Source organism: Aotus nancymaae, unplaced genomic scaffold, assembly GCF_030222135.1.
Source record: "Aotus nancymaae isolate 86718 unplaced genomic scaffold, 86718_ANA_hifiasm-v0.15.2.pri h1tg000077l, whole genome shotgun sequence".
Taxonomy (NCBI): Eukaryota; Metazoa; Chordata; class Mammalia; order Primates; family Aotidae; genus Aotus; species Aotus nancymaae.
The window spans coordinates 2,445,491-2,467,582 of record NW_026988492.1 but is presented as its reverse complement, the minus strand read 5'-3'; the positions used below and the strand labels follow the sequence as shown (position 1 = coordinate 2,467,582).

General features: G+C 44.8%; 1 protein-coding gene across 18 annotated transcripts in view; it reads right to left on the bottom strand.

Moving 5' to 3' along the window:
• Positions 1-13,709: 13,709 nt before the first annotated feature.
• Positions 13,710-22,092, bottom strand: part of PARD3 (par-3 family cell polarity regulator) — a 704,358-nt gene continuing 695,975 nt past the window's right edge. For all 18 annotated transcript variants that reach the window (XM_021665196.2, XM_021665212.2, XM_021665198.2 and 15 more), the window contains one exon: positions 13,710-15,707. In XM_021665196.2, the coding sequence (XP_021520871.2) occupies positions 15,314-15,707 (394 nt within the window). In that variant the 3' untranslated portion in view covers positions 13,710-15,313. The remainder of the gene's footprint in view (positions 15,708-22,092) is intronic.

Here is a 22,092-nt window from a genome sequence, read left to right as displayed (position 1 = left end):
GAAATTTTGAGAAAGATATGGCCATTCAGATGTATGAAGCTCAAAGGATCCCAAATAAGATAAACCCAAAAAAGAAAAACACTCTGAGATATATTATAATCAAATTGTCAAAAGCCAAAGACAAATAGGAAATCTTGAAAGCAACAAGAAAAAAAAAAAACTCATTATGTATATGGGAACCCCCATAAGGTAGACTTCTTGCCAGAAACCTTGCAAGCCAGAAGGGAGTGGGATGAGATATTTAAAGTATTGAAAGAAAAAAATTTCCACCTAAGAATCATATGCCCAGCAAAACTGTCCTTCAGAAAAAACATAAGGACATTCCCAGACAAATAAAACTGAGGGAGCTCATTACCATGAGACCTGCCTTACACGAAATGCTAAAGGAAATTCTTCAAGTTGAAATGAAAGAATGCTCAGTAACAGTATGAAAACATATGAAAGTATAAAACTACCAGAAAAGATCAATACATAGTCACATTCAGAATAATACTGTAATGGTGGTGTGTAAATCACTTTAGTATAAATGTTAAAAGACAAAAGTATTAAAAATAACTAAAGCTAGAATAATTTGTTAACAGATACACAATATAAAAAGATGTAAAGTGTGACATCAATGGCATAAAATGTAGGGGAAGTAATCAATGTGTAGAGTTTTTGTTTGTAATTGAAGTTGTTAGCAGCCTTAATTAGAATGTTATCAGATGTTTTATACAAGCCTCATGGTAACCATAGAGAAAAAAACCTCTAGTAGATACACAAAGCATAAAGAAAAAGTAGCCAAAGTATACCATAGGAAGATTTAACAAATCACAAAGGAAGATAGCAAATTGGAAGAAAGAAACAATGGAACAAAAGAACAGTCAGTAAACAATAACAAAATGGCAATTTACAGTGGAGAGATCGTCCAGACAGAGAATCCACAAGGAAACAGCAGACTTGAATAACAGACTTGAATAACACTAGAGGATCTAATGGATCTAATGAGGACCAAGAGGATCTAATGAACATATACAGAACATTCCATCCATTAGTAGTATAATACACATTCTTTTCAAGTGCACATGGAACGTCCTCCAGGAAGATCATATATTGGGACACAAAACAAGTCTTAACAAATTTAAGAAGATTAAAATCATCTTAATTATTTTTTTCTCACCACAATAATATAAACAAGAAATCAAGAACCAGAAAAATTTTGGAAAATTCACAAGTATGTGGAAATTAAACAACACAGTCCTGAACAACTGGGTCAAACAAAAAAAATCAAAAGGGAAATCAAAAATTATCTTGAAACAAGGAAAAATAGAGACACAAAATACCAAAACTCATGGGAGGCAGCAAAAGCAATGGTAAGAAAATTTTAGCAATGAATGTCTACTTTAAGAAAAAAGAAAACAAAGAAACAACCTAACTTCACACCTCAAGGAACTAGAAAAAGAAGAGAATAAACAAAGACCAAGTCAACAGAAGAAAGAAAAAAGATTAGAGCAGAAATAAATGAAAAAGCAAAGAAAGACAAAAGATCTACAAAACTAAGAGTTGTTTTTTTGAAAAGAAACAAAATCAATAAAACTAACTAGACTACCAAGAAAAAAGAGAAGACTCAAATAAATGAAATTATAAATTGAAAAGAAGACATTGTAACTGACAGCAAATAAATACAAAGAATCAAGAAAGACTAGTAAGAACAGTTACATGCTATATATGGGGATATATTCAAAGAAATGTGTTATTAGGCAATTTTGTCATTGTGTAAACATCATAGAGTATATTTACACAGTCTTGGATGGAATAGCCTACTACTATACACCGAGGCTATATAATATAGACTAAAACTTGTACATTTTATTACCATACTGAATACTATAGGCAGGTATAACATATGGTAAGTATTTGCATACCTAAACAAAGGAAAGGTGGTGAATTGCACTACAGTGTCACAGTGGCTATGAGGTCACTAGGCAATAGGAGTTTTTCAGTTCCATTTGATCTTATGGGATTACAGTCTTACATGCAGTTCATCATTGACCACAACATAGTTATGTGGCACATGACTGTATTGAATAACTAAGAAGAAATTGATACATTCCTAAAAACAGACAACTGATCAAGACTAAATTATAAAAAATAGAATATCTGAACAGATCAGTAACAACTAAGGAGATAGAATCAGTAATCAAAAGCTTTCCAACAAAGTAAAGCCCAGGACCAGATGGGTTCACTGGTGAATTTTACCAAGAATTTAAAGATGACTTGTTGCCAATCCTTCTCAAACTCTTCCAAAATACTGAAGAGGAAGGAACACTTCCAAACTCATTTTACAAGGCCAGTGTGATCGTCATACCACAGCCAGATGAGAATGCTACAAGAAAACAAAATTACAGGCCCATATTCCTGATGAATCTAGATTCAAAAAATCCTCAGTAAAATACTAGCAAACCAAATTCAACAGCACATGAAAAGGATCATACACCATGATCATGTGTGATTTATTCTCGAGATGCAAGGATGGTTTAACATGCACAAATCAATAAATTATATACACCATGTTGACATAATAAAAAGATAAAAATCATATGATCATCTCAATGCATGCAGAAAAAGCTTTTGACAAGATGTAACATATTTTGGTGATTAAAAACTCTCAATAAAATAGGTATAGAGGGGGTGTACCTCAACATAGTAAAAGCCACATTTGACAAGTCTGCTGCTAATAGCTTTTTCTCTAAGACTGTTACCAGGAAGTGAGGGAATCCCTGGTCATTGACTAACCCGGAAGAAAAAATTTAGCCAAGAGATGCATAGCAAGGGTTAAGCAGTGGAGTTTATTGAAGGAAGATAAAGTACATACCTAGAGAGCAGTGGAAAATGGCTCCAGGCTGGTCCTGCTGGAAAAGTTGTAGAAGCCTAGTAGCAGTGTTTATTTAAAGAGGTAGTAAGCTCTGAAAGAGAGCAGGCTGCCCAAAAGAATGAACCAGCAGCTGCTAGTGCTGGGGAACGCCCTTTATGAGACTCTTACATGATTATTCATGAAGGGGCCTGAGGGGGTGTCACTTACAATCCTGTTTCAGGAGGTCCCTTTGGGTGCACATGCTCTGTGGTTGTACATGCCAGCACACACATCGTGTGTCTCATTAGCATTTAAAATCTCCATCCAGGGGTGTGCTTTTCACTATTATAATGAGCAAAAGCCTGTTCTAGAGTGAGTTTTGGGAGCAGTGCCTATGCTTGTTGGTGGAGAAAGTCCTAGCATGGTTATCTCCAGCAAGGGCTTGATAAATCCCCTTCAGGGGTGGAGGAGCCCCAACCACAAAACCAGATATCCTTTTCGCTGCCTGCCAGTGGGATACATCTCCAGGACTTCTTTTCCCAGGGGGCTCCCTGGCCTGCTCATTTCCGGCTATCTGCTACTCTAACAAGATCAGGAACAAGACACAGGTGTGCACGCTCAACGCTTGTATCCAACATAGTACTAGAAGACCTAGCCAGAGCAATTAGGCAAGAAAAGAGTAAATCAAAAGCATCCCAATAGGAAAGGGGGAAATTAAATTGTCTCCGTTTGCAGATGACATGATTGGATCCTGGCTCCTGCCATGTGGTGTTTGCGTCTTCATTCAGTCTCCACTCCTCCGTCTGAACACAGGTTCTGTGTGAGGTTGCACGCCGGGGTCATAGGGGCATGCTCAGGTTCCATGACCTTTGACCCGAAGGTATCCATATTCAGCTTTGCTACTTAATCCAAACGCTCCATGATAACTTGTAAGCATTGGGGTTATTCCTTCCCTTTCTGCGCACATGCACACACACACACACACACACATCTATACACATATTTACACGTGTACATGCATATATATGCAGTCATAATGAAGGCACAATTTGATATTCTAGTATCTTTTATTAAACATTATATTGTGATTGTATTTCCGTGTTGGTGGAATTTATTCATAAACATTAATTTTAGTAGCTATAACACACTACTACATCCCATGCCATAATTTCCTTAGCCATTTCCCTAGTTTGAGATGTTTACGTCCAATTTTTCTGACCTATAAACAATATTTTTTTAACAGCTTTGGGCATAAATCTCTGTCTACCTTTTGAGTTTCATCAGCTATATCCTAGAAAACGAAACCTTGGGTTCACAAGGGATCAAGTTTTTGGGATCTTGATATATTGCCAAACTCTTGTTAGATTTTCAAATTCTTCAAGACTCAGTTTACAAATCACGCCTCACCAATTCTCACTGTCCCTCTCTTTTTTTTTTTTTGCTTTTGAGGAGGTCTTGTTCTGCCACACTGGCTGGAGTTCAGTGGTGCAATCATGGCTCACTGCAGCCTCAACTTCCAGGGCTCAAGGGATCCTCTTGCCTCAACCCCCCAAGTAGCTAAGACTACAGGCACACATGACCTGACCACACTTAACTAATTTTTGAACTTTTTGTAGAGACGAGGTCTCCCTATGTTGCCCAGGCTGGTCTCAAACTCCTTGGCTAAAGCGATCCTCTGGTCTTGGCCTCCCAGAGTGCTGGAATTACAGGCATGAACCATGGCGCCTGGCCCCCAACTTAATTATGTCTCCTTTCCCTAGTATTCCCTCACAGAAACTCTGTTTTCGCTGCCCTTGTCACAATGTAATATACTCTATCTAGTAGTGTGTTTACTTAATTAATGTTTGCCCCTGCCTCTGGACTGTCATTTTTATGAGAACATCAAGGACTCTTCGTTGTTCCTGTAGTTGTGGAGGTGGAGTTTCGCCATGTTGCCTAGGCTGGTCTTGAACTCTGAGCTCAAATCTCCCACCCGCCTCAGCCTCAGAAGTGCTGGAATGAAAGGTGTGAGCCACTGCGCCTGGCCCAGGGTCTCTTTAGTTCACCCCTGAATGCCCAGTGATGAAGACAGTATACTGCAGGCCCTGAATGAATGAATGAATGAATGAATGAATGAATGGAGAGAGGGATGTCTATCATAAAGACACAGACACAGCAGGGAAGCAGGATTGGGAACTGGGGCTGCTGTGATGGGTGGAGCTATGATACCCGCCTCTGGGCACTATGCCCACATGTTCCTGGTGAGTCCTGCCTCAGCTCCTAGGACTGGCAGCCTTTAGAGCTGAGTGCCTCCCTTCAGAGACTGCGTGATGCATCCTGCCCTGCACCCCTTTCTGCTTCAGATGTCAGAAGGAAGCCCAAGACCTCCAGGTCCTGTCTTTAGGTGGTCTCACCTCCCTCAGGGATTGTGCAGTCCCCACCCTATTCTTGCCCTCACCGGTGCCTGCCACCTTCCAAGTGGTGGCTGCTGGAGGCCAGGGTTGGACGTGGGACAGCTGTCTTTCTTACTCCTGTTGGCACTTCCAGGTCATTGTTCTTCCTCTCTCAGGAATGCGTCCCTTCCTCCTCGGAAGCTTGTTAATTAGACCATGCGTTATTTCACTCCTTCTCGCTGTCTCCCACAGGCCTGCACTCTGTGAAGGTTTTAGCATTTGAATCACTGTCTTGCCACCATATTTGTTGTTGATAATGATTTTGGTGTCCTCCAGCACACTGGTCTCCCTGTGCCTTGACTGCCTCACCCCTCATCTCACCTTCTGCCTGGTGTCCACCACCATGTCCCAGGCCACTCCTACCAATGTCACTCCTGCCATTATTCCCTCCAGAGTCTCTACTGGAAGCACCCCAGTCTCTCACAACATGGATCCCCCAACTCCAACTCGTCTGCTCCTTCTCACGTCCCAGTCCTGAATCCTTCTTTATTTTCTCCGTCACTGTCTGAACGTTACACAGCCTTGCTACTCCCGGTTAGTGTAAGACTGAGTTATTCCCTGGTGAGTTTCCAGCATCTACATCGTACCTGGTCTACTGCAGGAGCCATGAATGAATGAATGAATGCATGCATGCATGAATGAGTAAATGAATATGAGATAATTATTTCCCCTAAACTGACTGCATATTCTATGTTGTAAATTTCAGGCCACATAAAGTGGCATCTTTAGGAAAAAAATCAATATTGGCTTCTTTGTGGCCTTACAATTACCTTGAACAAATCACACACACAGGATATCTCTGAGTTTCAATTAGTCCAGAGGGAACCACTAAAAGGACTTAGGATACAGAGCAGAAGATACCAGTGTAGTCTGCGGAGTAACCAGTCCGAGATCAGAAGTCTCTGGTGAGCCATCCCCGAATGAATGGAGAGAACATTTCCTGGCTTACGGGAAGGAGAGCCGGAGCCAAGGGAAGTGCCTCGTTCAGCTGGATTAGTTATTGGAAACTCGTTTCCCTAGGCCAGCCAGTCCTTCCAGATGCTGAAAGTCTGTGGCCGTCTAGTCTCTTCTCCAGGGGCGTGGGATCACGAGAGATGGGTCTGCTGCATCAGCTCCTGGCTCCAGCCTTCCACCCCTCGTGGTCCATTTAAAGGCGCAATGGAGGAGAAGCCAGTCCTAGAGTTTCCAGGGAGAGCCCCTCCAGTCCTAGCCGGCTTCCCCAAACTCTGCCTCCATGCTCTGAAACTGACCCAGAAAAGCTGGCACGTTAGCAACTGGCAGTGTTTCTCTCTCAGATACGGGAACTGGGCTGGGATCTTGAGTGAAATAAGCCATCGTTTCATTGGGAATGTCTCAGAGCTCAAAGTTTCTTTCTATGTATGCATAATTAATATTCTACCTCTTTGAAGATAAATTTTATCTATCCAACCCTGTAAATGGATCATTTCCCCTTGGCTATTACGATATCGTCTCCTTCCCCAAAATAAAATAAAATACAAAGACAAAATGGTATGTAAAAAAAAAAAATCCTCACTAGAAATGATTTACATTTTTATTCCCAACATGAAAAGCTCAAGAATGTTTTTAATGCCTGTCCAGCTTGAAACCCGCTGAAATGTCTTACAACATTTTGTAACAGGCTTTTCCCATCTGTGCTGAAAGCAGCTGATGATTTAATGCAAATTGTTATTGTTTCACAATCTCCCAGCGATCTTTTCTACTTTGGATGAGCATCCGAGGCCTTTCTTTGCATCTGCTTCAGAAGCCCCACTGCGAGGAACCGGCGCTTCGTGGTGGCCGTTCCGTGTTCCGCGGTGCCCTGCTTTCCTCAGGTTTCACATCCTCCTCCATTTCCAGCATTTTCACTTAACTCTTCCTTTTCTCCACCTGGAAACTGGCTTAGAAATGAACCCCTTCAGGTCTGAGGGTCATACACGCGGAAGCAGAAGAGGCACAGCATGAAACGTGGTCACCGGCGAGGGAGCCCGGGAGGCCTCGGACATCCACGTGGAAGCCTGGCTGAAACGTCTATTTCAGTAGACATTCCAAATTTATGACGCCCTGTGCCTGACGTGCGAGCGAACCATTATATGTATATGTGTATAAATATGTATTTGCATACATATGTAATATGTAATTTTATAACATAAATAGTATTACGAGTCATAAAAAAAATTTTAAGTTTAAAAAAACAAACTTTTTTTTAGATGGAATCGTGCTCTGTCGCCCAGGCTGGAATGGAGTGGCATGATCTCCACCCACCGCAACCTCCACCTCCTGGGTTCAGGTGATTCTCTTGCCTCAGCCTCCCTAGTAGGTGAGATTACAGGCACGGGCCTACAGACACGCACCACCACACCTGGCTAATTTTTTTTTTGTATTTTTTAGTAGAGATGGGGTTTCATCATGTTGGCCAGGGTGGTCTTCAACTCCTGACCTCAAGTGATCCACCTGCCTTGGCCTCCCAAAGTGCTGGGATTACAGGTGCGAGCCACCGTGCCCTGCCCTAAATTAAAAAAAAAAAAAATTCTAAGACACAGTCTTGCTCTGTTGCCCAGGCAGGAGTGCAATGGTGTGATCATAGCTCACTGCAGCCTTGAACTCCAGGGCTCAAGCAATCCTCCCATTTCATCCTCCCAAGTAGCTAGGCCTATAGGTGCATGCCACCATGCCCGGCTACTGTTTTTACTTTTTGTAGAGATGGGTGTCTTGCTCTGTTGCCAGCCAGGCTGGTCTCAAACTCCTGGCCTCTCGAAGTGCTGGGATTAAAGGCTTGAATGCTTCATTGTACCCATAAAATCTATTTTCAAAGCATTACTAATTTTACAATTGTTTATACATTATATTGTGCTTATTTTCCCTCTCAAAGGAAAGTACAATGACCATCGAGTAAGGAATTTAAAACTGCTGAAGGTAAAATCTTTTTGTTTGATAAGACCTTTGCATCACGAGTAGGGGTCACAGGTGGGGCAATGAGTTTTGGGTTCTGACTGAGCCACTCATTCCTCACCTGGCCAGTCCCAAACTCTCGGTTTCTCAGTCTCCTCATATGTAAAATTGAACTATCATTTCTCTAGCCCACTTCCCAGGGTTTGGGGACTCAAGAAGAAAAGATGAGAATGTTTTGCAAATTGTAAAGTGCTACACAAATTAATCGACCAAATAAAGTGAGAAGCCAGGAGCAGCTGTGGACTTTGCGGGTTCCTATTTTGTGGGAATGCTTTGGTTGCTGGGACCAGAATGGGAGCCCCTTGGGCCCAGATAGACGCCAAGCCAAGCAGATACAATTAAAGCAAGTTTGGAAATGGAGCTTCAAGTCAGGGCACATGCATGCAAATTCACTTTGAGGCTTTACAAGACGAGTTCAAAGGTTTGCTATATTCCAAAACACCCCACGTTCTTTGGCGAGCCCTAATCTGACCCACCTCAGGCTTGTCAGTCAACGTTTCTACCCATTTAATCCCATCGTAAACAACTGCAATGGGTACGTTGCTGCTGACAACTTGAGCTGAATACACGCAGTCGGATACGAACTGAACCCTGAAACCAGATCATCAGCCTGGGTCGCAACTGGTTTAGAAATTTGTGTTTTTTCCTTCCATCACTTGCCAGCAATCTATGGCACTTTTTCCCCTTGTAGTTTGCAGTTGGCTGGGCCCAGGGCCATGCGGAGCTGTTTTTAATGGCAAAACCTTCCAAATTGTACTTAAACTGTTTGTTTGCATCATAAAATCCCTCATGGAAGCCAAACCTCGATTTCAGAAGGAACCTTCTACAAGTGGGGAGACTGCCTTCCGGAAGCAGAGAAGCGCCCCTGCTCATGCTCCTTCCTCCCACAGACGAGGGCGTGAGGCTGCTGACACCCTGGGGAATCAGATCATCCAGAGGCGACCGCAGCATCTAAGAACAAACTCAAAATGGCTTTTCTAAGCCAGCAGCAACGGTGTGAGGTGACTCAGCAGTTCACCGAGCAATTCAGGAAAAAGGTGTTTTCACACATTTAATTGATCCTGTGAGCAAGTAAGTGCTAAGCAGGAAAGATGAGGAATTGTTCAGCTTCACTGTGGGAGGACTCAGTTCCTCCCCTCCTGTCCTCTTCTCCCACATCCAGCGTTAAACACACCCATCCGGAATGGGCCAGGCCAGCACAGACACAATGAGCTTAAAAAACATAAACATCAGGAAATAAAAACTGATGATTTAACTCAGAGCTCAGAAAGGGAAAAAAAATGTGAGAAAAAGTGGTTATATCTTCTTCAGGAAAGGATTCTTGATCTTAGGGGACTCATAATGGAATTCTTTAAAGCTGAAATTCCCTATCATTTCTCAGCCTTTTTGGCTAAGATCAAGTGTGAAAGTGAAATTCCCTATGATGGGACTTAACTGAAGGCAACTGAATTTATGGACAGAGGACATCCATAGGCTTTTACTTTGCTGAATGGAATATGAAAGCTGAGGAGAGGAGGGGGATGCGTGCTGGCGAGAAAGATGCTGAATTCTGGAGACAAGAACCCATCTAGCTGGGTGTGGTGGCTCACGCCTGTAATCTCAGCACTATCAGAGGCTGAGGCAGGCGGATTGCCTGAGGTCAGGAGTTCAAGACCAGCCTGGCCAACATGGCAAAACACCGTTTCTACTAAAAATACAAAAATCAGTCAGGTGTGGTGGCGCACACATAATCCCAGCCACTTGGGAGCCTGGAGCAATAGAATCGCTTGAACCCAAGGCTGAGGTTGCAGTGAGCCGAGATTGTACCACTGCACTCCAGCCTGGGCAACAAAGCAAGACTCTGTCTCGAGGGGAAAAAAAGTTCCTTCTGTGTGGGATGCAATGAGAATCTTCCCTTTCCCCCATAAACACCAAAGCAGAGTATCAGTTTCTTGTTTAAGAAAATTCTTTAAAGCTTATGTTCAGAATTACGACCCTTATCCCCAACACATTAAAAAAAAAGTCAATTTTATTCCACCAGCTTTTGTGATCTAATCATTACTCGGAGCTGAAGGTAGTTTTCCATTAAAGCATCTCCGTCACTCTCACTTTCTGACCTGTGAACGTTCTTACTAGCTGCCTGATTAAGATGATAGCCTGTCTCTGAAGCAAGAAAAGATTATCTCCATATCTGACAAGTCATTATCCGAGTAATCTTTGTTTCCTCCTCCCCACCCGAGTCGGAAAAAAAGAAGCTGACTGTGAACTAGACGTTTAAATGTATAGTACACTGTGCTATCAGACGGAGGACGTGTCTAATGGAATGTACCTGGAGGCAGGTAGCTGAACCTCAGCAACTTACTCTGCCATGACTAGCAAACAAAGCCAGAAAGGAAGACCTACCTGCCTCATCCCAGATTGGTTTCAGAAACACCTGGGCTTTAAGGACTCATAGTATGGAGTAAGAAACCCATTAAAATAATCAAATATCGGATGACATATGTGAAACTACTGATGCCTGTTATGTGAACATGCAACTGTTGCTCTTTCTAATAAAAAATGCCGGAGCAGGGCAGCATTCTTGACGACTGCCATATTTGGGTGAAACAAGGGCGATGGCGGACCGGGATGCTGGTCTCCCACTCGCTGTCTCCTCCTGTTCGTACTAGCTGTGGCCAACGAGCACAAAGAAGATTCTGGACAAGGTGGCTTATTTTCCACTCCTTTTCAACAAGGGTTGAAATAAAACCTACGCCCCCCCACTCTATGAAACAGAAAATTCACTGGGTTTACCCTCTTTATTGATCTATTGGACTTCATTGGCGGAAACCCAGAGAAGCTGGGGTCCTACTCTCTGCTGTATTCTGGGACAGCCCTGTCAATTGTGGGGTGCTTTGTAAGCCAGGGTCCCGGGTTTTCTGGTAGACTGTGGAAAAGTGCCCTCTGGTAACTGTTGCACCTTGAGTTCTCCTTGTTTCACGAAAGTTCCAGGAAGAAGCCCAGACCTAGCAAAATAAAAACCAGTTCATCCAGAGGTGCCTGAACTGGAATGAACCTTGTTGAACTCTTCTCCTGACTGCACTAAACTCCCGCCCAGGGAGGAGCTTATTTACCATGTCCTATCCTTGTGAAGGATCTAGATTGAAGACTCCCCTGCACCACCCTTACTCCACCTCACAGGGTGTCCAATCTTTTGGCTTCCTTGGGCCACACTGGAAGAAGAATTGTCTTGGGCCATACATAAAATACACTAACGATAGCTGATGAGCTAAAAAAAATTTTTTTTAATTGCAAAAAAAATCTCATAACTTTTTTTTTTTTTAAACAGAGTTTCACTCTTGTTGCCCAAGCTGGAGTGCAATGGCACAATCTTGGCTCACCACAACCTCTGCCTCCTGGGTTTGAGCGATTCTCCTGCTTCAGCCTCCCGAGTAGCTGGGATTACAGGCATGCTCCATCATGCCTGGCTAATTTTGTATTTTTAGTAGAGATGGGGTTTCTCCATGTTGGTCAGGCTGGTCTCAAACTCCTGTCCTCAGGTGATCCGCCCGCTTCAGCCTCCCAAAGTGCTGGGATTACAGGCATGAGCCACTGCGGCTGGCCCAATCTCATATTTTAAGAAGGTTTACAAATTTGTGTTGGGCTGCATTCAAAGCCAACCCGGGCCACACGCAGCCTTTGGGCTGCAGGTTAGACAAGCTTGACATACGAAGACTCAGCTCACCAGCCCAATAAAAGCCGTTTTCACCTTCGTTCCGGGAGGTACTGCTTTGGAAAACTATCCCTGAAGTCCGTCCTCCTCGCGCGTTGCCAATGATAAAAGCCTTGGTGAAATCCTCCTTGGCTGTGGTCATTGGACTGTGAGCTGCCAAGTGATTGAACCCTAACACTTTGATCTTTCGGCTACCCTCAGTCTGATCACAGAAAGAGAAGGTGGATGGCACTGCTTTAGTAACATACAATATAGATATGCTATGCAGTATTATTTTAATAATTTATAAGCAAATCTGTATGACTATATACTGTCTTAATGGACTGAGAGTGAGATGATGTTAGTGGAGACAGTAGTGGAGATCATCTTTTCCAAAGGACAGGTGAGTTTCCCCACCTCATCGTCATCAAGACCGGGCTCCAGGGTGCCCCGACCCTCTCTCATGCAATTGTGGCTTCTGAGGGAGCTGGGTAGATTCCAGTGCTCATCTCAATAGCATCCAGCCCGGCCCCTCCTTGGACACACCCTGCCAGGGGATTCCCTTGAGTCTTAGCAGAAGGTCCTGGAGCCAGGAGGCCCGTTTGCCGAGTCAAGACTGCTTCATGAAGCCTATTTTGACTTCTCTGCGAACCATTTCTACTTCTCTTCCCAATGCTGCTCAAATTGTCAGTTTCAATCCACAAGTCCCTTTGTGACTTGGGTCCCCACAACAGGCGACTATTGCCTCCCCTGCTCTGCTGCCCGCTGTCAGTTGTGACAATTAAGCCATGAAGGCATTGGCAGTGGGCCTCCTGGTCAGGGAGAAAATGAACATACCTGTCCATCTTCCCTTTCCACTTCCCACACCTGGCATGCACGGAAGAACCATGGTATTGCCTCGGCTTGCCACACACCTCTCATTCCTAATCTTAAGGTGAGAGAATTTGGATGTAGTGACAGGATGAGGGTTGCTATGGCAACCCACTGATGCTAGGCACTCCATAAGGGCATTTTTGACAGGTCCTCGCAAAGTCTGCCATTTGCGTGAGGACCAAATCTCCTATATTTGTGCACAAGATATACCTAGGGACATAGCACCCTTTATGCCTTCAAAACACCACACACATATTTTTGAGGATCCCTCTCAAAGAAATAGCAAAGCCTTACTTTGTAATTCAGGAAATAAAAACTAGGTTGGTATTGGAAATGGACTAGAATCTGGACCTTTCTCTGGGCTCACAATACTCAAGGCCAGGACTCAATCAAAACATCTGGCTTGCTAGGATGATTCCAAGGACGCAAAGGGCAGTCATGGGAATATCATGTCAGTTTCTGCCTAATTTTTCATTCACTTAGTTCAATCCGTTACTGGCTCCTTCAATTCAGAACTCCCCAGGCTTCTTTAGGCAGCCTGGGCCTTGCAGTGGGCTCACGAAGAAGGTTCCTCTCGCTCCCCTTCCCCTCTCTCCTCAGGTGCTCAAATATGCAACCAACCACTCGTTCCTGTGTTTGCAAACTTCCAACTTTCAGACTTCCACTGTAAGACTATATACTGTCTTAATGGACTAAGAGTGAGAATGATGTCATAATGGGGACCATCTTTTCCAAGGCACAGGTGAGCTCCCCACCACCATCCTCACCCAAGAACGGGCCCCAGGGTTCTCCTGCCCCCTTTCATGCAACTGGGGCTTCTCAGATGTGAGGAAACTTCCAACTTTCTCTAAATACAAAAAAAAAAAAAAAAAAAAAAATCGCATCTGTTAATATACTTTTTAAAAAACCCCAGCTAGGCAAGGATGCCCAGGAACGCTAGAGACACCAAAAGAACAGGAAGAAATATGCCTTTTATTAGGAGTCGCGTATGTACAGAGAAAGCTGTTTCTCACAGCTCAGGGGAGGCTGTGAGAAAGAGCCACTGTCATCCAAGGTCACTGCGCGTACACTGGTAACACCACTTAGACACCGCTGCACATTTTTAAGAACAGAACCATGACACAGAAATGCAGAAGAGACACAGGTATGTGTGCAGACACCTCACATCATTTCTAAAAACAAGTCAACACAAAAATACAATGTGCCAGTAAAAAAAAAAAATAGGCATATCCATACACGTCTTTTTTTCTGTTTTTGTGAATACATGGTAGGCTGAGCTTTCATCTCCAGCTTTTTCCACGTCGGGATTCACAGGCACTTTAGCAACCCAGCCACAGTTTACAATACAGGATGTTCAGAACGATGAAGGAAGACGGGAGCCACCGAGGTCCCCGAGACCCACACATAGCCCCAAATACTGACGTGAGAGTGAGCTTCCTGCCACCGCCGCTGTGGGACCGAAAATGTTCTCTGTGTGATGCGTAAGAGCTTTGCCTTTATTGTCTTTTATGTTTCATGGCAGAATGACTTAGGAGCGTGGCATCGCCAGGCAGAGATGCAGTGTGTGGATGTATTAGACAAGCATCAATTGCCCGTGACTTGAAAAACCATAGAGAGCAGATCAAAATGACTGTTGGTTTATCTCTGTCCCATCCTGTGCCCTTCCTGACATGCTGTCAGAACAAAAACTAATTAAAATAATTACTGGGATGTACTGGGCCATGAGCTCTTCCTAGAATTCCTTTCTTAGCTCTCCCCTCATGACAGACACAGGGCCAATGGCCGGCCCAGCTTCCCCCAGCAGGAGCCACTCCCGTCTCCCACGTTCCCCACGCTGAGCTGTGGTGACTCAGCCCACGTGTGAGGAACAGGACTGAACAAGTGTATGTATAAACGCAGACTAGGATCATCGCTTTATTGGTAATGTTGAGTTATAAGGCAGTTACAAAAGGACCCCCATGGTAACCAGACGATGCTGGACTATGGCTTAGCTTCTGTAACAGGAGGACCAATTCTCCCGTCACAAGGAGCTGGGAAAGAAAAGAGGAAACCACAGACAACGAAGTATGACAAATGGCTGTGCTGTCATGTACCGGAAAGCCCCAGGTCTTGCTGGATGCCGCCCACTTTTCCTCCACCAGGGACTGAGATGTCGCCTCACAGCTAAGAGAACGTAGAGGGAAAAACGGGACCGCACATCACCCTCCACTTCAGGCTGGTGTGTCGCTGCGAGTTGTGCAGGGATGACGTCACCATGTGCGGTCAGCTCATGAGTCGGGCCGAGACTCCTGGGACCGTGGAGAGGCTCAGAGCACGTGAACGCCTGGAACAGATGATTGTCACAGGGTGGGAAATCCTTCCACGAAACAGACACTTGAGACACAGTGGCACAGACATTAAGGCCTTCCGTTTCTTTGCCTACACTGCTTAAAGGCACTGATACCAACAACAGAAATACTCCATAGTACCATCGAGGTTTAAAAAAACTCCCAAAATACAAGTCTTCATAGGAAAAGTCTTTTATTGCGTGACATGAAGCATCCGTTCTCCGCGTGCTCAGGAATAGAAGGGCCTCCCTTTCTCAGGAGTCTGAAGTCTGTTCAGCCTCGCGACCTGAGAAGGGGATGGGGGCACGTCTTGCCGGAAGGGCCCCTTGGGAGGGGCGTAACTGGGGTCCTGGGCTTTCTTATACGAGTCATAATTGCTGGGCCCCTCGGAAGGAGCCTGCTTCTTCATCTGCTGCTCCTTCCGCCTCTGTTCCTGGCGAAGGAGCTCCTGCGTTTCCAGCATGACCCTGGCGTTGAAGCCGTGTCCTCCCAGGTAGCCATTCCTGGAACCTTGGTAGCTGGAGTACCTGGGGTTCTCTTTGGCACTCTGGAAGCCTTCCCCGGGGGAGTAGTTCTGCTCCCAAGAGTCCTGGGAGACCGAGCTGGCATTTTTCCTGCTTTGCCTGGAGAGCAAAACCCAAAGGTTAGCGTGAGGGTAGAAGGAGGGAGAGGGAGGAAAGGGGTAGGATGGGATGGGATGTGCGTTTTCACGTTTCGACAAATATTCCTGTTGTCTTGTCACATGCCAGACACTGCGATAGGGGCTGGAGAATTCAAAAATGACTGTCCTCAGCAAGCGTGTAGTTTCAGACAACTCAACTAACAGTGAGTGAACGGGAGAGAGAAATAGAAACAGAGTCATGCTCCTGTCTCTGGGCAGGTGGCGTCTGTCCTTCTTAGGGTACCGCTGTCTCCGGCAGTTTAGACACATGGCAAAGTGTGGAAGTATTAGAGGTGTCGCAGCTTCCATGTAGGAATAACTGCTCGCTTCAGAACATTACAATTCAATTCTAAACAAGCACAACAAACATTTTACACAGCTGCCACCGTAATGCCAGAAGCACTAGCTAATGGGAGGTACATGTAATAGATTACAATATGAGTTCGGTTATGAAAGATTCAAGTCTAGACTCCTTCATGATAAAACATGCAACAGACAGTCCCTTAAAGCTCTGGCTTTCGAGTTGTGTATGTCAGCAACTTACACTCTTCGGGAGACCTGCTCATCGAGGTTGGATGGAGAGTCCGAAGTCTGTAGAGTAAGCACTATTTTCTTGTACATTTTACCTTCACCAAGGCCAGGGTAACCTACTTAACTCGCTTTCTGTTGTCACAGGACAGGGAAGTAAATCAGAGTCATATGGAAATTTCAGATTCTTACCACTTCTGCACTGGAGTTGCACATGATTTCCAGGAAACATTATTGTTTTGAAACATCTTTAATTTACTATCAAGTCTCTAGATGCTTTTATGAATTTACAATAAGATTGGCTATGATGAAGTAAAACAATTTTGTGCCAGGAAGGAAGACATGCCCTAATTTTTTTGCCTTGAAAATGGAAGAGGGGGAGAGACAATTGAGTAATAAAACAAAATATATTGCTCCATTTATCAATAAGAAAATCATTTGGCAACAGTACGTACTGCTCAGCCTTCTCCATCAACACACACAACATGGCTGACTGTTCACAAAGACTCTCGTGGAAGGAAAAGGAGGTCTGGGAAGCCACTGTGTCTCCCACAGGAATGATCAATGTGCATTTTTGACCATTCAGAATTGCATCAATATGGCTTGGAATGAAATCCACCCATTTTCCATATGGCCTAAAATGTAGTCGGAACATTTTCAGGAAGGAAAATGGCCTTAATGTCCAGCATCACCTCTGGCTGTGACGGCGACTGGCTGAGCGTTCCATAGCGTGTCTGTCTGGGTCTCTTAATGGAAGACTGCACCATTTGTATAGTCAGCCCAGGCAAGAATCCTTAGATGTGATGGAATAGTTTATTTGCCTAAAGCACTGATTATCTTCACTTAAAAAGTCATAAATTAATCTGCCCAGAGACAAGACTGTTGGAAATGCCGGCATGAAACCAGGGATTTGACATTAATCATGAAACTTTAATTAAAACAAGGAACTTGTGACTGATATTACAGCAACAAAAATGGGATTCCTTTATGAGTTATCAGTTTGAAGATCATCAGAAATAGGCTGCAGACATTTTACCTCTTTCGTCCCCGGCCTACTAAGATCCACCAACCCTCTTCCTCCCCAGCTCCGTGGAGCCCCAGGCTTCGCTCTGTGGCGGCTGCGCACCCTAAGTGGATTCCGTGCCATCCCCGGAAGACACAAATCCAGTCTTTCTAGATTTAAACAGGGAGAACTCACTAAAGGTTTGTTAGGGATGGACATTACAACAATGTGGGAGAATGAATTTTTGTAGCTAAAATTTTCTTCATATTAGTCAGTATAGAGAGAAGGAGGGAGACTGCCCTGAGGTCTGAAGTAAGATATGTGGGTAAAATGCACACACATACACACACGTGTACACATTCACACACACACAAGTCCTTGGTAAGGAAGCTAGCAGTGTCAATATGCTCTTGATTAAGGAGAGAATGAGAAATGGGCCAGTTGTGGAGACCAAGGGAAGAAAACAAAATGAGTTTCCTGTACTAGGAAACTAGGCATCCAGGCAGCGGGGCGAGGTGGGAGAGTGGCTTAGGCTCAGACTGATGTGGATTCAAATCCTGCGCCTGCCGCTGGCAGGCTGCCTGATGCTGGGAGAGTGATGCTCACTGGGCTCGAGTTACCTCATCTGTGAAACAGGCAAAATCTCTAACCTTGAAAGGTTGTGGGGAGAAATAAATGAAATAACGCTTGTAAAGTGCTTAGAAAAGTGACTTGCACACAGTACGTGATTAATTAATAGGTCCTGGAGGAGTAGTTTGAAGTCAAAGTCACTCGGCCTTCAAAGATTAGGCTCTGAGCCTGGGTGAGGTGGCTCACGTCTGTGATCTCAGAACTTTTGGAGGATGCGGTGGGAGGACCGCTTGAGGCCAGTTTGATATCAGCCTGGGTAACACAGTGAGATCCCCGCCTCTACAAAAATTTTTTAAAAAATTAGCCAGGCGTGGTGCTGGGTGCCTACGGTCCCAGCTACTTGGGTGGCTGACGTGGGGGAACTGCTTGAGCCCAGGAGGTTGAGGCTTCAGTGAGCCGTGATTATACCATTGCACTGCAGCCTGGGCGACAAAGTGACATCCCATCTCTAAAAGAGGAAAAAAAGTAAAAAAGACTTTGACGGGGGTAGGGGTGGGGGTGGAGGAGTGGGGGTGGAGGTGGCATCTTTTTGACCAATGAAGAAAATTGCTTTTAATTTAGTTAAATTAATTCTTTTTTTTTTTTTTTTTTTTGAGACAGAATCTCACTCTGTTGTCCAGGCTGGAGTGCAGTGGTGCAATCATGGCTCACTGCAACTTCTACCTCCCAGGTTCAAGTGATTGTCCTGCCTCAGCCTCCCGAGTAGCTGGGATTTCAGGCATGCACCATGCCTGGCTAATTTGTGTATTGTTAGTAGGGACAGGGTTTTACCATGTTGGACCAGGCTGGTCTCCAACTTCTGAACTCAAGTGATCTGCCTGCCTCAGCCTCCCACAGTGTTGGGATTACAGGCATGAGCCACTGTGCCCGTAACAACTTAAAAAAATTGCTTTTTAAAAGTTAGCTTTCCCTTTCTTGGTCGGAGGGATTGAGTAGAGATGCCAAGACACAGAAAAGCACCAAAGGAGAAAGGAACCCTTGCTAAGTGAGGGCAATTTCAGCACACTGCTGCAGAGATCAGAGGGAAGCCCGTGTTCTTCCCACTGTCCTGTGAGCCCTTGGCTAAGGCCACAGATAACAACAGCAACAAAACATCAATCTCCTTTCGCTGAATTTCTCTATAACCAACACATAGGATTGTTTGGTCCTGCAATGAGCCCCCTGGAAATTTCTGAATCTACTCAAAGCACATACCACGGTTTGGCAACAACTATTACCTAAAGATTACAGCAACCTCCAACGCGGCCTGGAGACCATCGGCATGGAGAGGACTCAAACCAAAGATCCGATGCTTAAGGAGAGCCATTAGCCACCAGCGGGAGGGGGACACAGGCACATGGAGGAAGACGGAAGGAACAAGGCTAAGAAGTTGGCAAGTAGGCTGGAGACATAATAAATGGGCCTGGTGGAGAGACCGTGGGAGGGTGCAGAGACACGGCTGGGTGAGGTATAAAGCTTTCGAGGAAGCCAGACCACAGCAGACAGGGAGCCACGGAGGGGAGGAAGATGAAGAGGAGGGAGAGGCAGGAAAAGAAAATGAAGGGAAACACCGAACCCAGAACCTTGCGTCTCTCTACTGGTGCCTGTGACTGTGCACACCTCTATTCCATTTGAGGGCTGCCTTTTGGATATTAAGAAACTAATTTAGGCATTAAAAAAAAGACGATGGTCAAAGGGTACAAAATCTGTGACAGAGGAGCAATTTTTCTGTTTTTTCTATCACACAGCACGGTAGGTAGAGTTAATAACAAGAGTATTGTACATTTCACAACTGCTAAGAGAGTAAATATTTGAGGGGATGAATATGTCAGCTAACTTGATTAATTAAACTTAATCAATTCTTTTATGTTGTATTCATAAATCGTAACATCACTTTGTGCCCACGAATTTATACAATTATAAATTATCAATTGATAATTTATAATAAAAAAATTACTTTAGAAAAAGTAAAGTAAGAAAAGGGAAAAAGAAAACACCCTACTGAGAACTAAGCGTAGGGCTACCTCTACCTCTCGGGTCCTTTTTCCTGCCAGCTAGTGTTACCACCTGGCCAGTGTTTGTCTGAATTCTGTCCGGAGAGTTTCTTAATTACAGGGAGGATTCACAAACCACTCTTCTCATATACATACCTCTAATTCAAACCACCTTATCTGATGCAACAGATACAAGGCCCAGACCATTCGTTTTATTTTATGCTCCATTTTGTAACTATGCTTTTGTGTGTGTGTGTGTGTGTGTGTGTGTGTGTGTGTGTGTGTGTAATCTTTTTGGTTTCTAGAGCCATACCATCTTGTTTAGACAAAACTCTGCTAATTGTCAACATCCGAAAAGCAGAGGTCAAGTGTCTTTGAAGAATATCACATGTCAGAAACTTGGACCTGACTCAAGCTCATGGAGGTGGCTGTGGTCCCCGCTGACCTCCTGTTTGCTTTCTTTCCTTGCCTTCAGATCTCTGCACACAGCCTGCCGCAGAGTGGGGCTGCTTTGCGAGGCACCAAGCGGGGCGCAGGGTTCTACATTCCCAGTCTCCCTCACAAACAGCAAGATTCCCATTGAGAAATTACTCTCCAAAGGAAGGCAAAAAGATGCTGGAGAAGCCTACCAGCCTCTGCTGCCCAAACTTTACATAACTCTTTAATTTGAGGATGTCTGCTTTTCTCATATCTAAATAGGATAAAATGACTAAAAATAGGGAGGTACAAATAACCCAGAGGGAAAGCTGTAGTTATTTAGGGCAACACTAAATAACAGCGGAGGCACTAGCGGTAGCGGCTGCACCCTCCTCTGTGTGTAAATATAGACACCTCCACCAGGCGCTTCCGCAGGGAGAAGCAGAGAAGGGAAGAGATGGCGGGGCTGGGAGTAAAGAAGGGAGAGGAATGGGAAGGCGAGGACGAAAGGCTCGGCTGGGAATGCATGAACTACTTTGAATGCAACCAGGAGACATTCAGCGGCGGCACCTGCCTCTCTCTTTTTGCCTCTTCTGAGGACTGGGACCCACGTGCCCCTTCTCCCTCCCAAATGCCCTGCCTTCCAGGCCCGCCCCCCATCTCTCCGACCTCCCTTTCTCAGCCCTCTGCAGCTCTCACGCCACTGCGCTCATTATACACACTTTGTTATGTTTCTCCTTCATTCCTTAGAGACACTCTCAGGCACGGCCAAAATATATGAAGCCAAACAACTGGCCAATAAAAATAAGAGCACAGCCCCTGCCCTGACAACACCATCCACGCGGCTATGAAGTGCCCTGGCCCACCCGTGTGGTTGTACAGGCAGGGCCGTGCCAGGGGGGCCAATTCGTCCACACTGTCAGCTTACCCTTCCACTGGAATGCAGCCACGAAGGCTGGGTGAGGGGAGGAAGCAGTTTACACAGACGAATCTTGATGTCTAATTCTTCAAGTGCTTAGGCATTCGATTCACTGGGTTGATTCACACAGTGACCTCCTTTTAAATGCTGCGGGTAGGCGAGCACTGACAGGAACTTTACACCTGTTAATATCCCAAATTTGGGGCCAGGCATGGTGGCTCATGCCTGTAATCCCAGCACTTTGGGAGGCCGAGGTGGGCAGATCACTTGAGGCCAGGAGTTTGAAACCAGCCTGGACAACATGGCGAAACCCCACCTCTACTAAAAATATAAAAAATAGCCAGGCGAGGTGGTGCATGCCTGTAATCCCAGCTACTTGGGAGGCTGAGGCACAAGAATTGCTTGAGTCTGGGAGGCAGAGGTTGCAGTGAGCCAAAGTCACGCCACTGCACTCCAGCCTGGGCAACAGACCAACATTCTGTCTCAAAAAATTTGGAAACAGAAGCCCTTGATAGCAACGGGCCTTATAAAATCATGGTTTAGGGCATGGGCAGGTTCGGGTTTGAATGCTGGCAAAATGACTTACTAGCTGTGTGAGCTAGGGGAAATTTGCTCACTCTGAGCTGTTTCCTTGTAAGATAAGATTATCTCAAAGGTCCTATAAAGACCTAAACTTTAATGACTCTTACCTAGAGCAGGCTAAAGGGCCTGGCAATTCTCCTCTTTAAAGGAGAAAATAATTTAATACTCAAAGGAGTTATACATAGCCTTATGGATTGAAAAAGGACAACTGAATGAATAAATTGCTACAATAGATGGCACTCATCCCCTTGAAGACTCATTCACATCTGTGTCCCCTTGGCTGACCTGTGTTCAC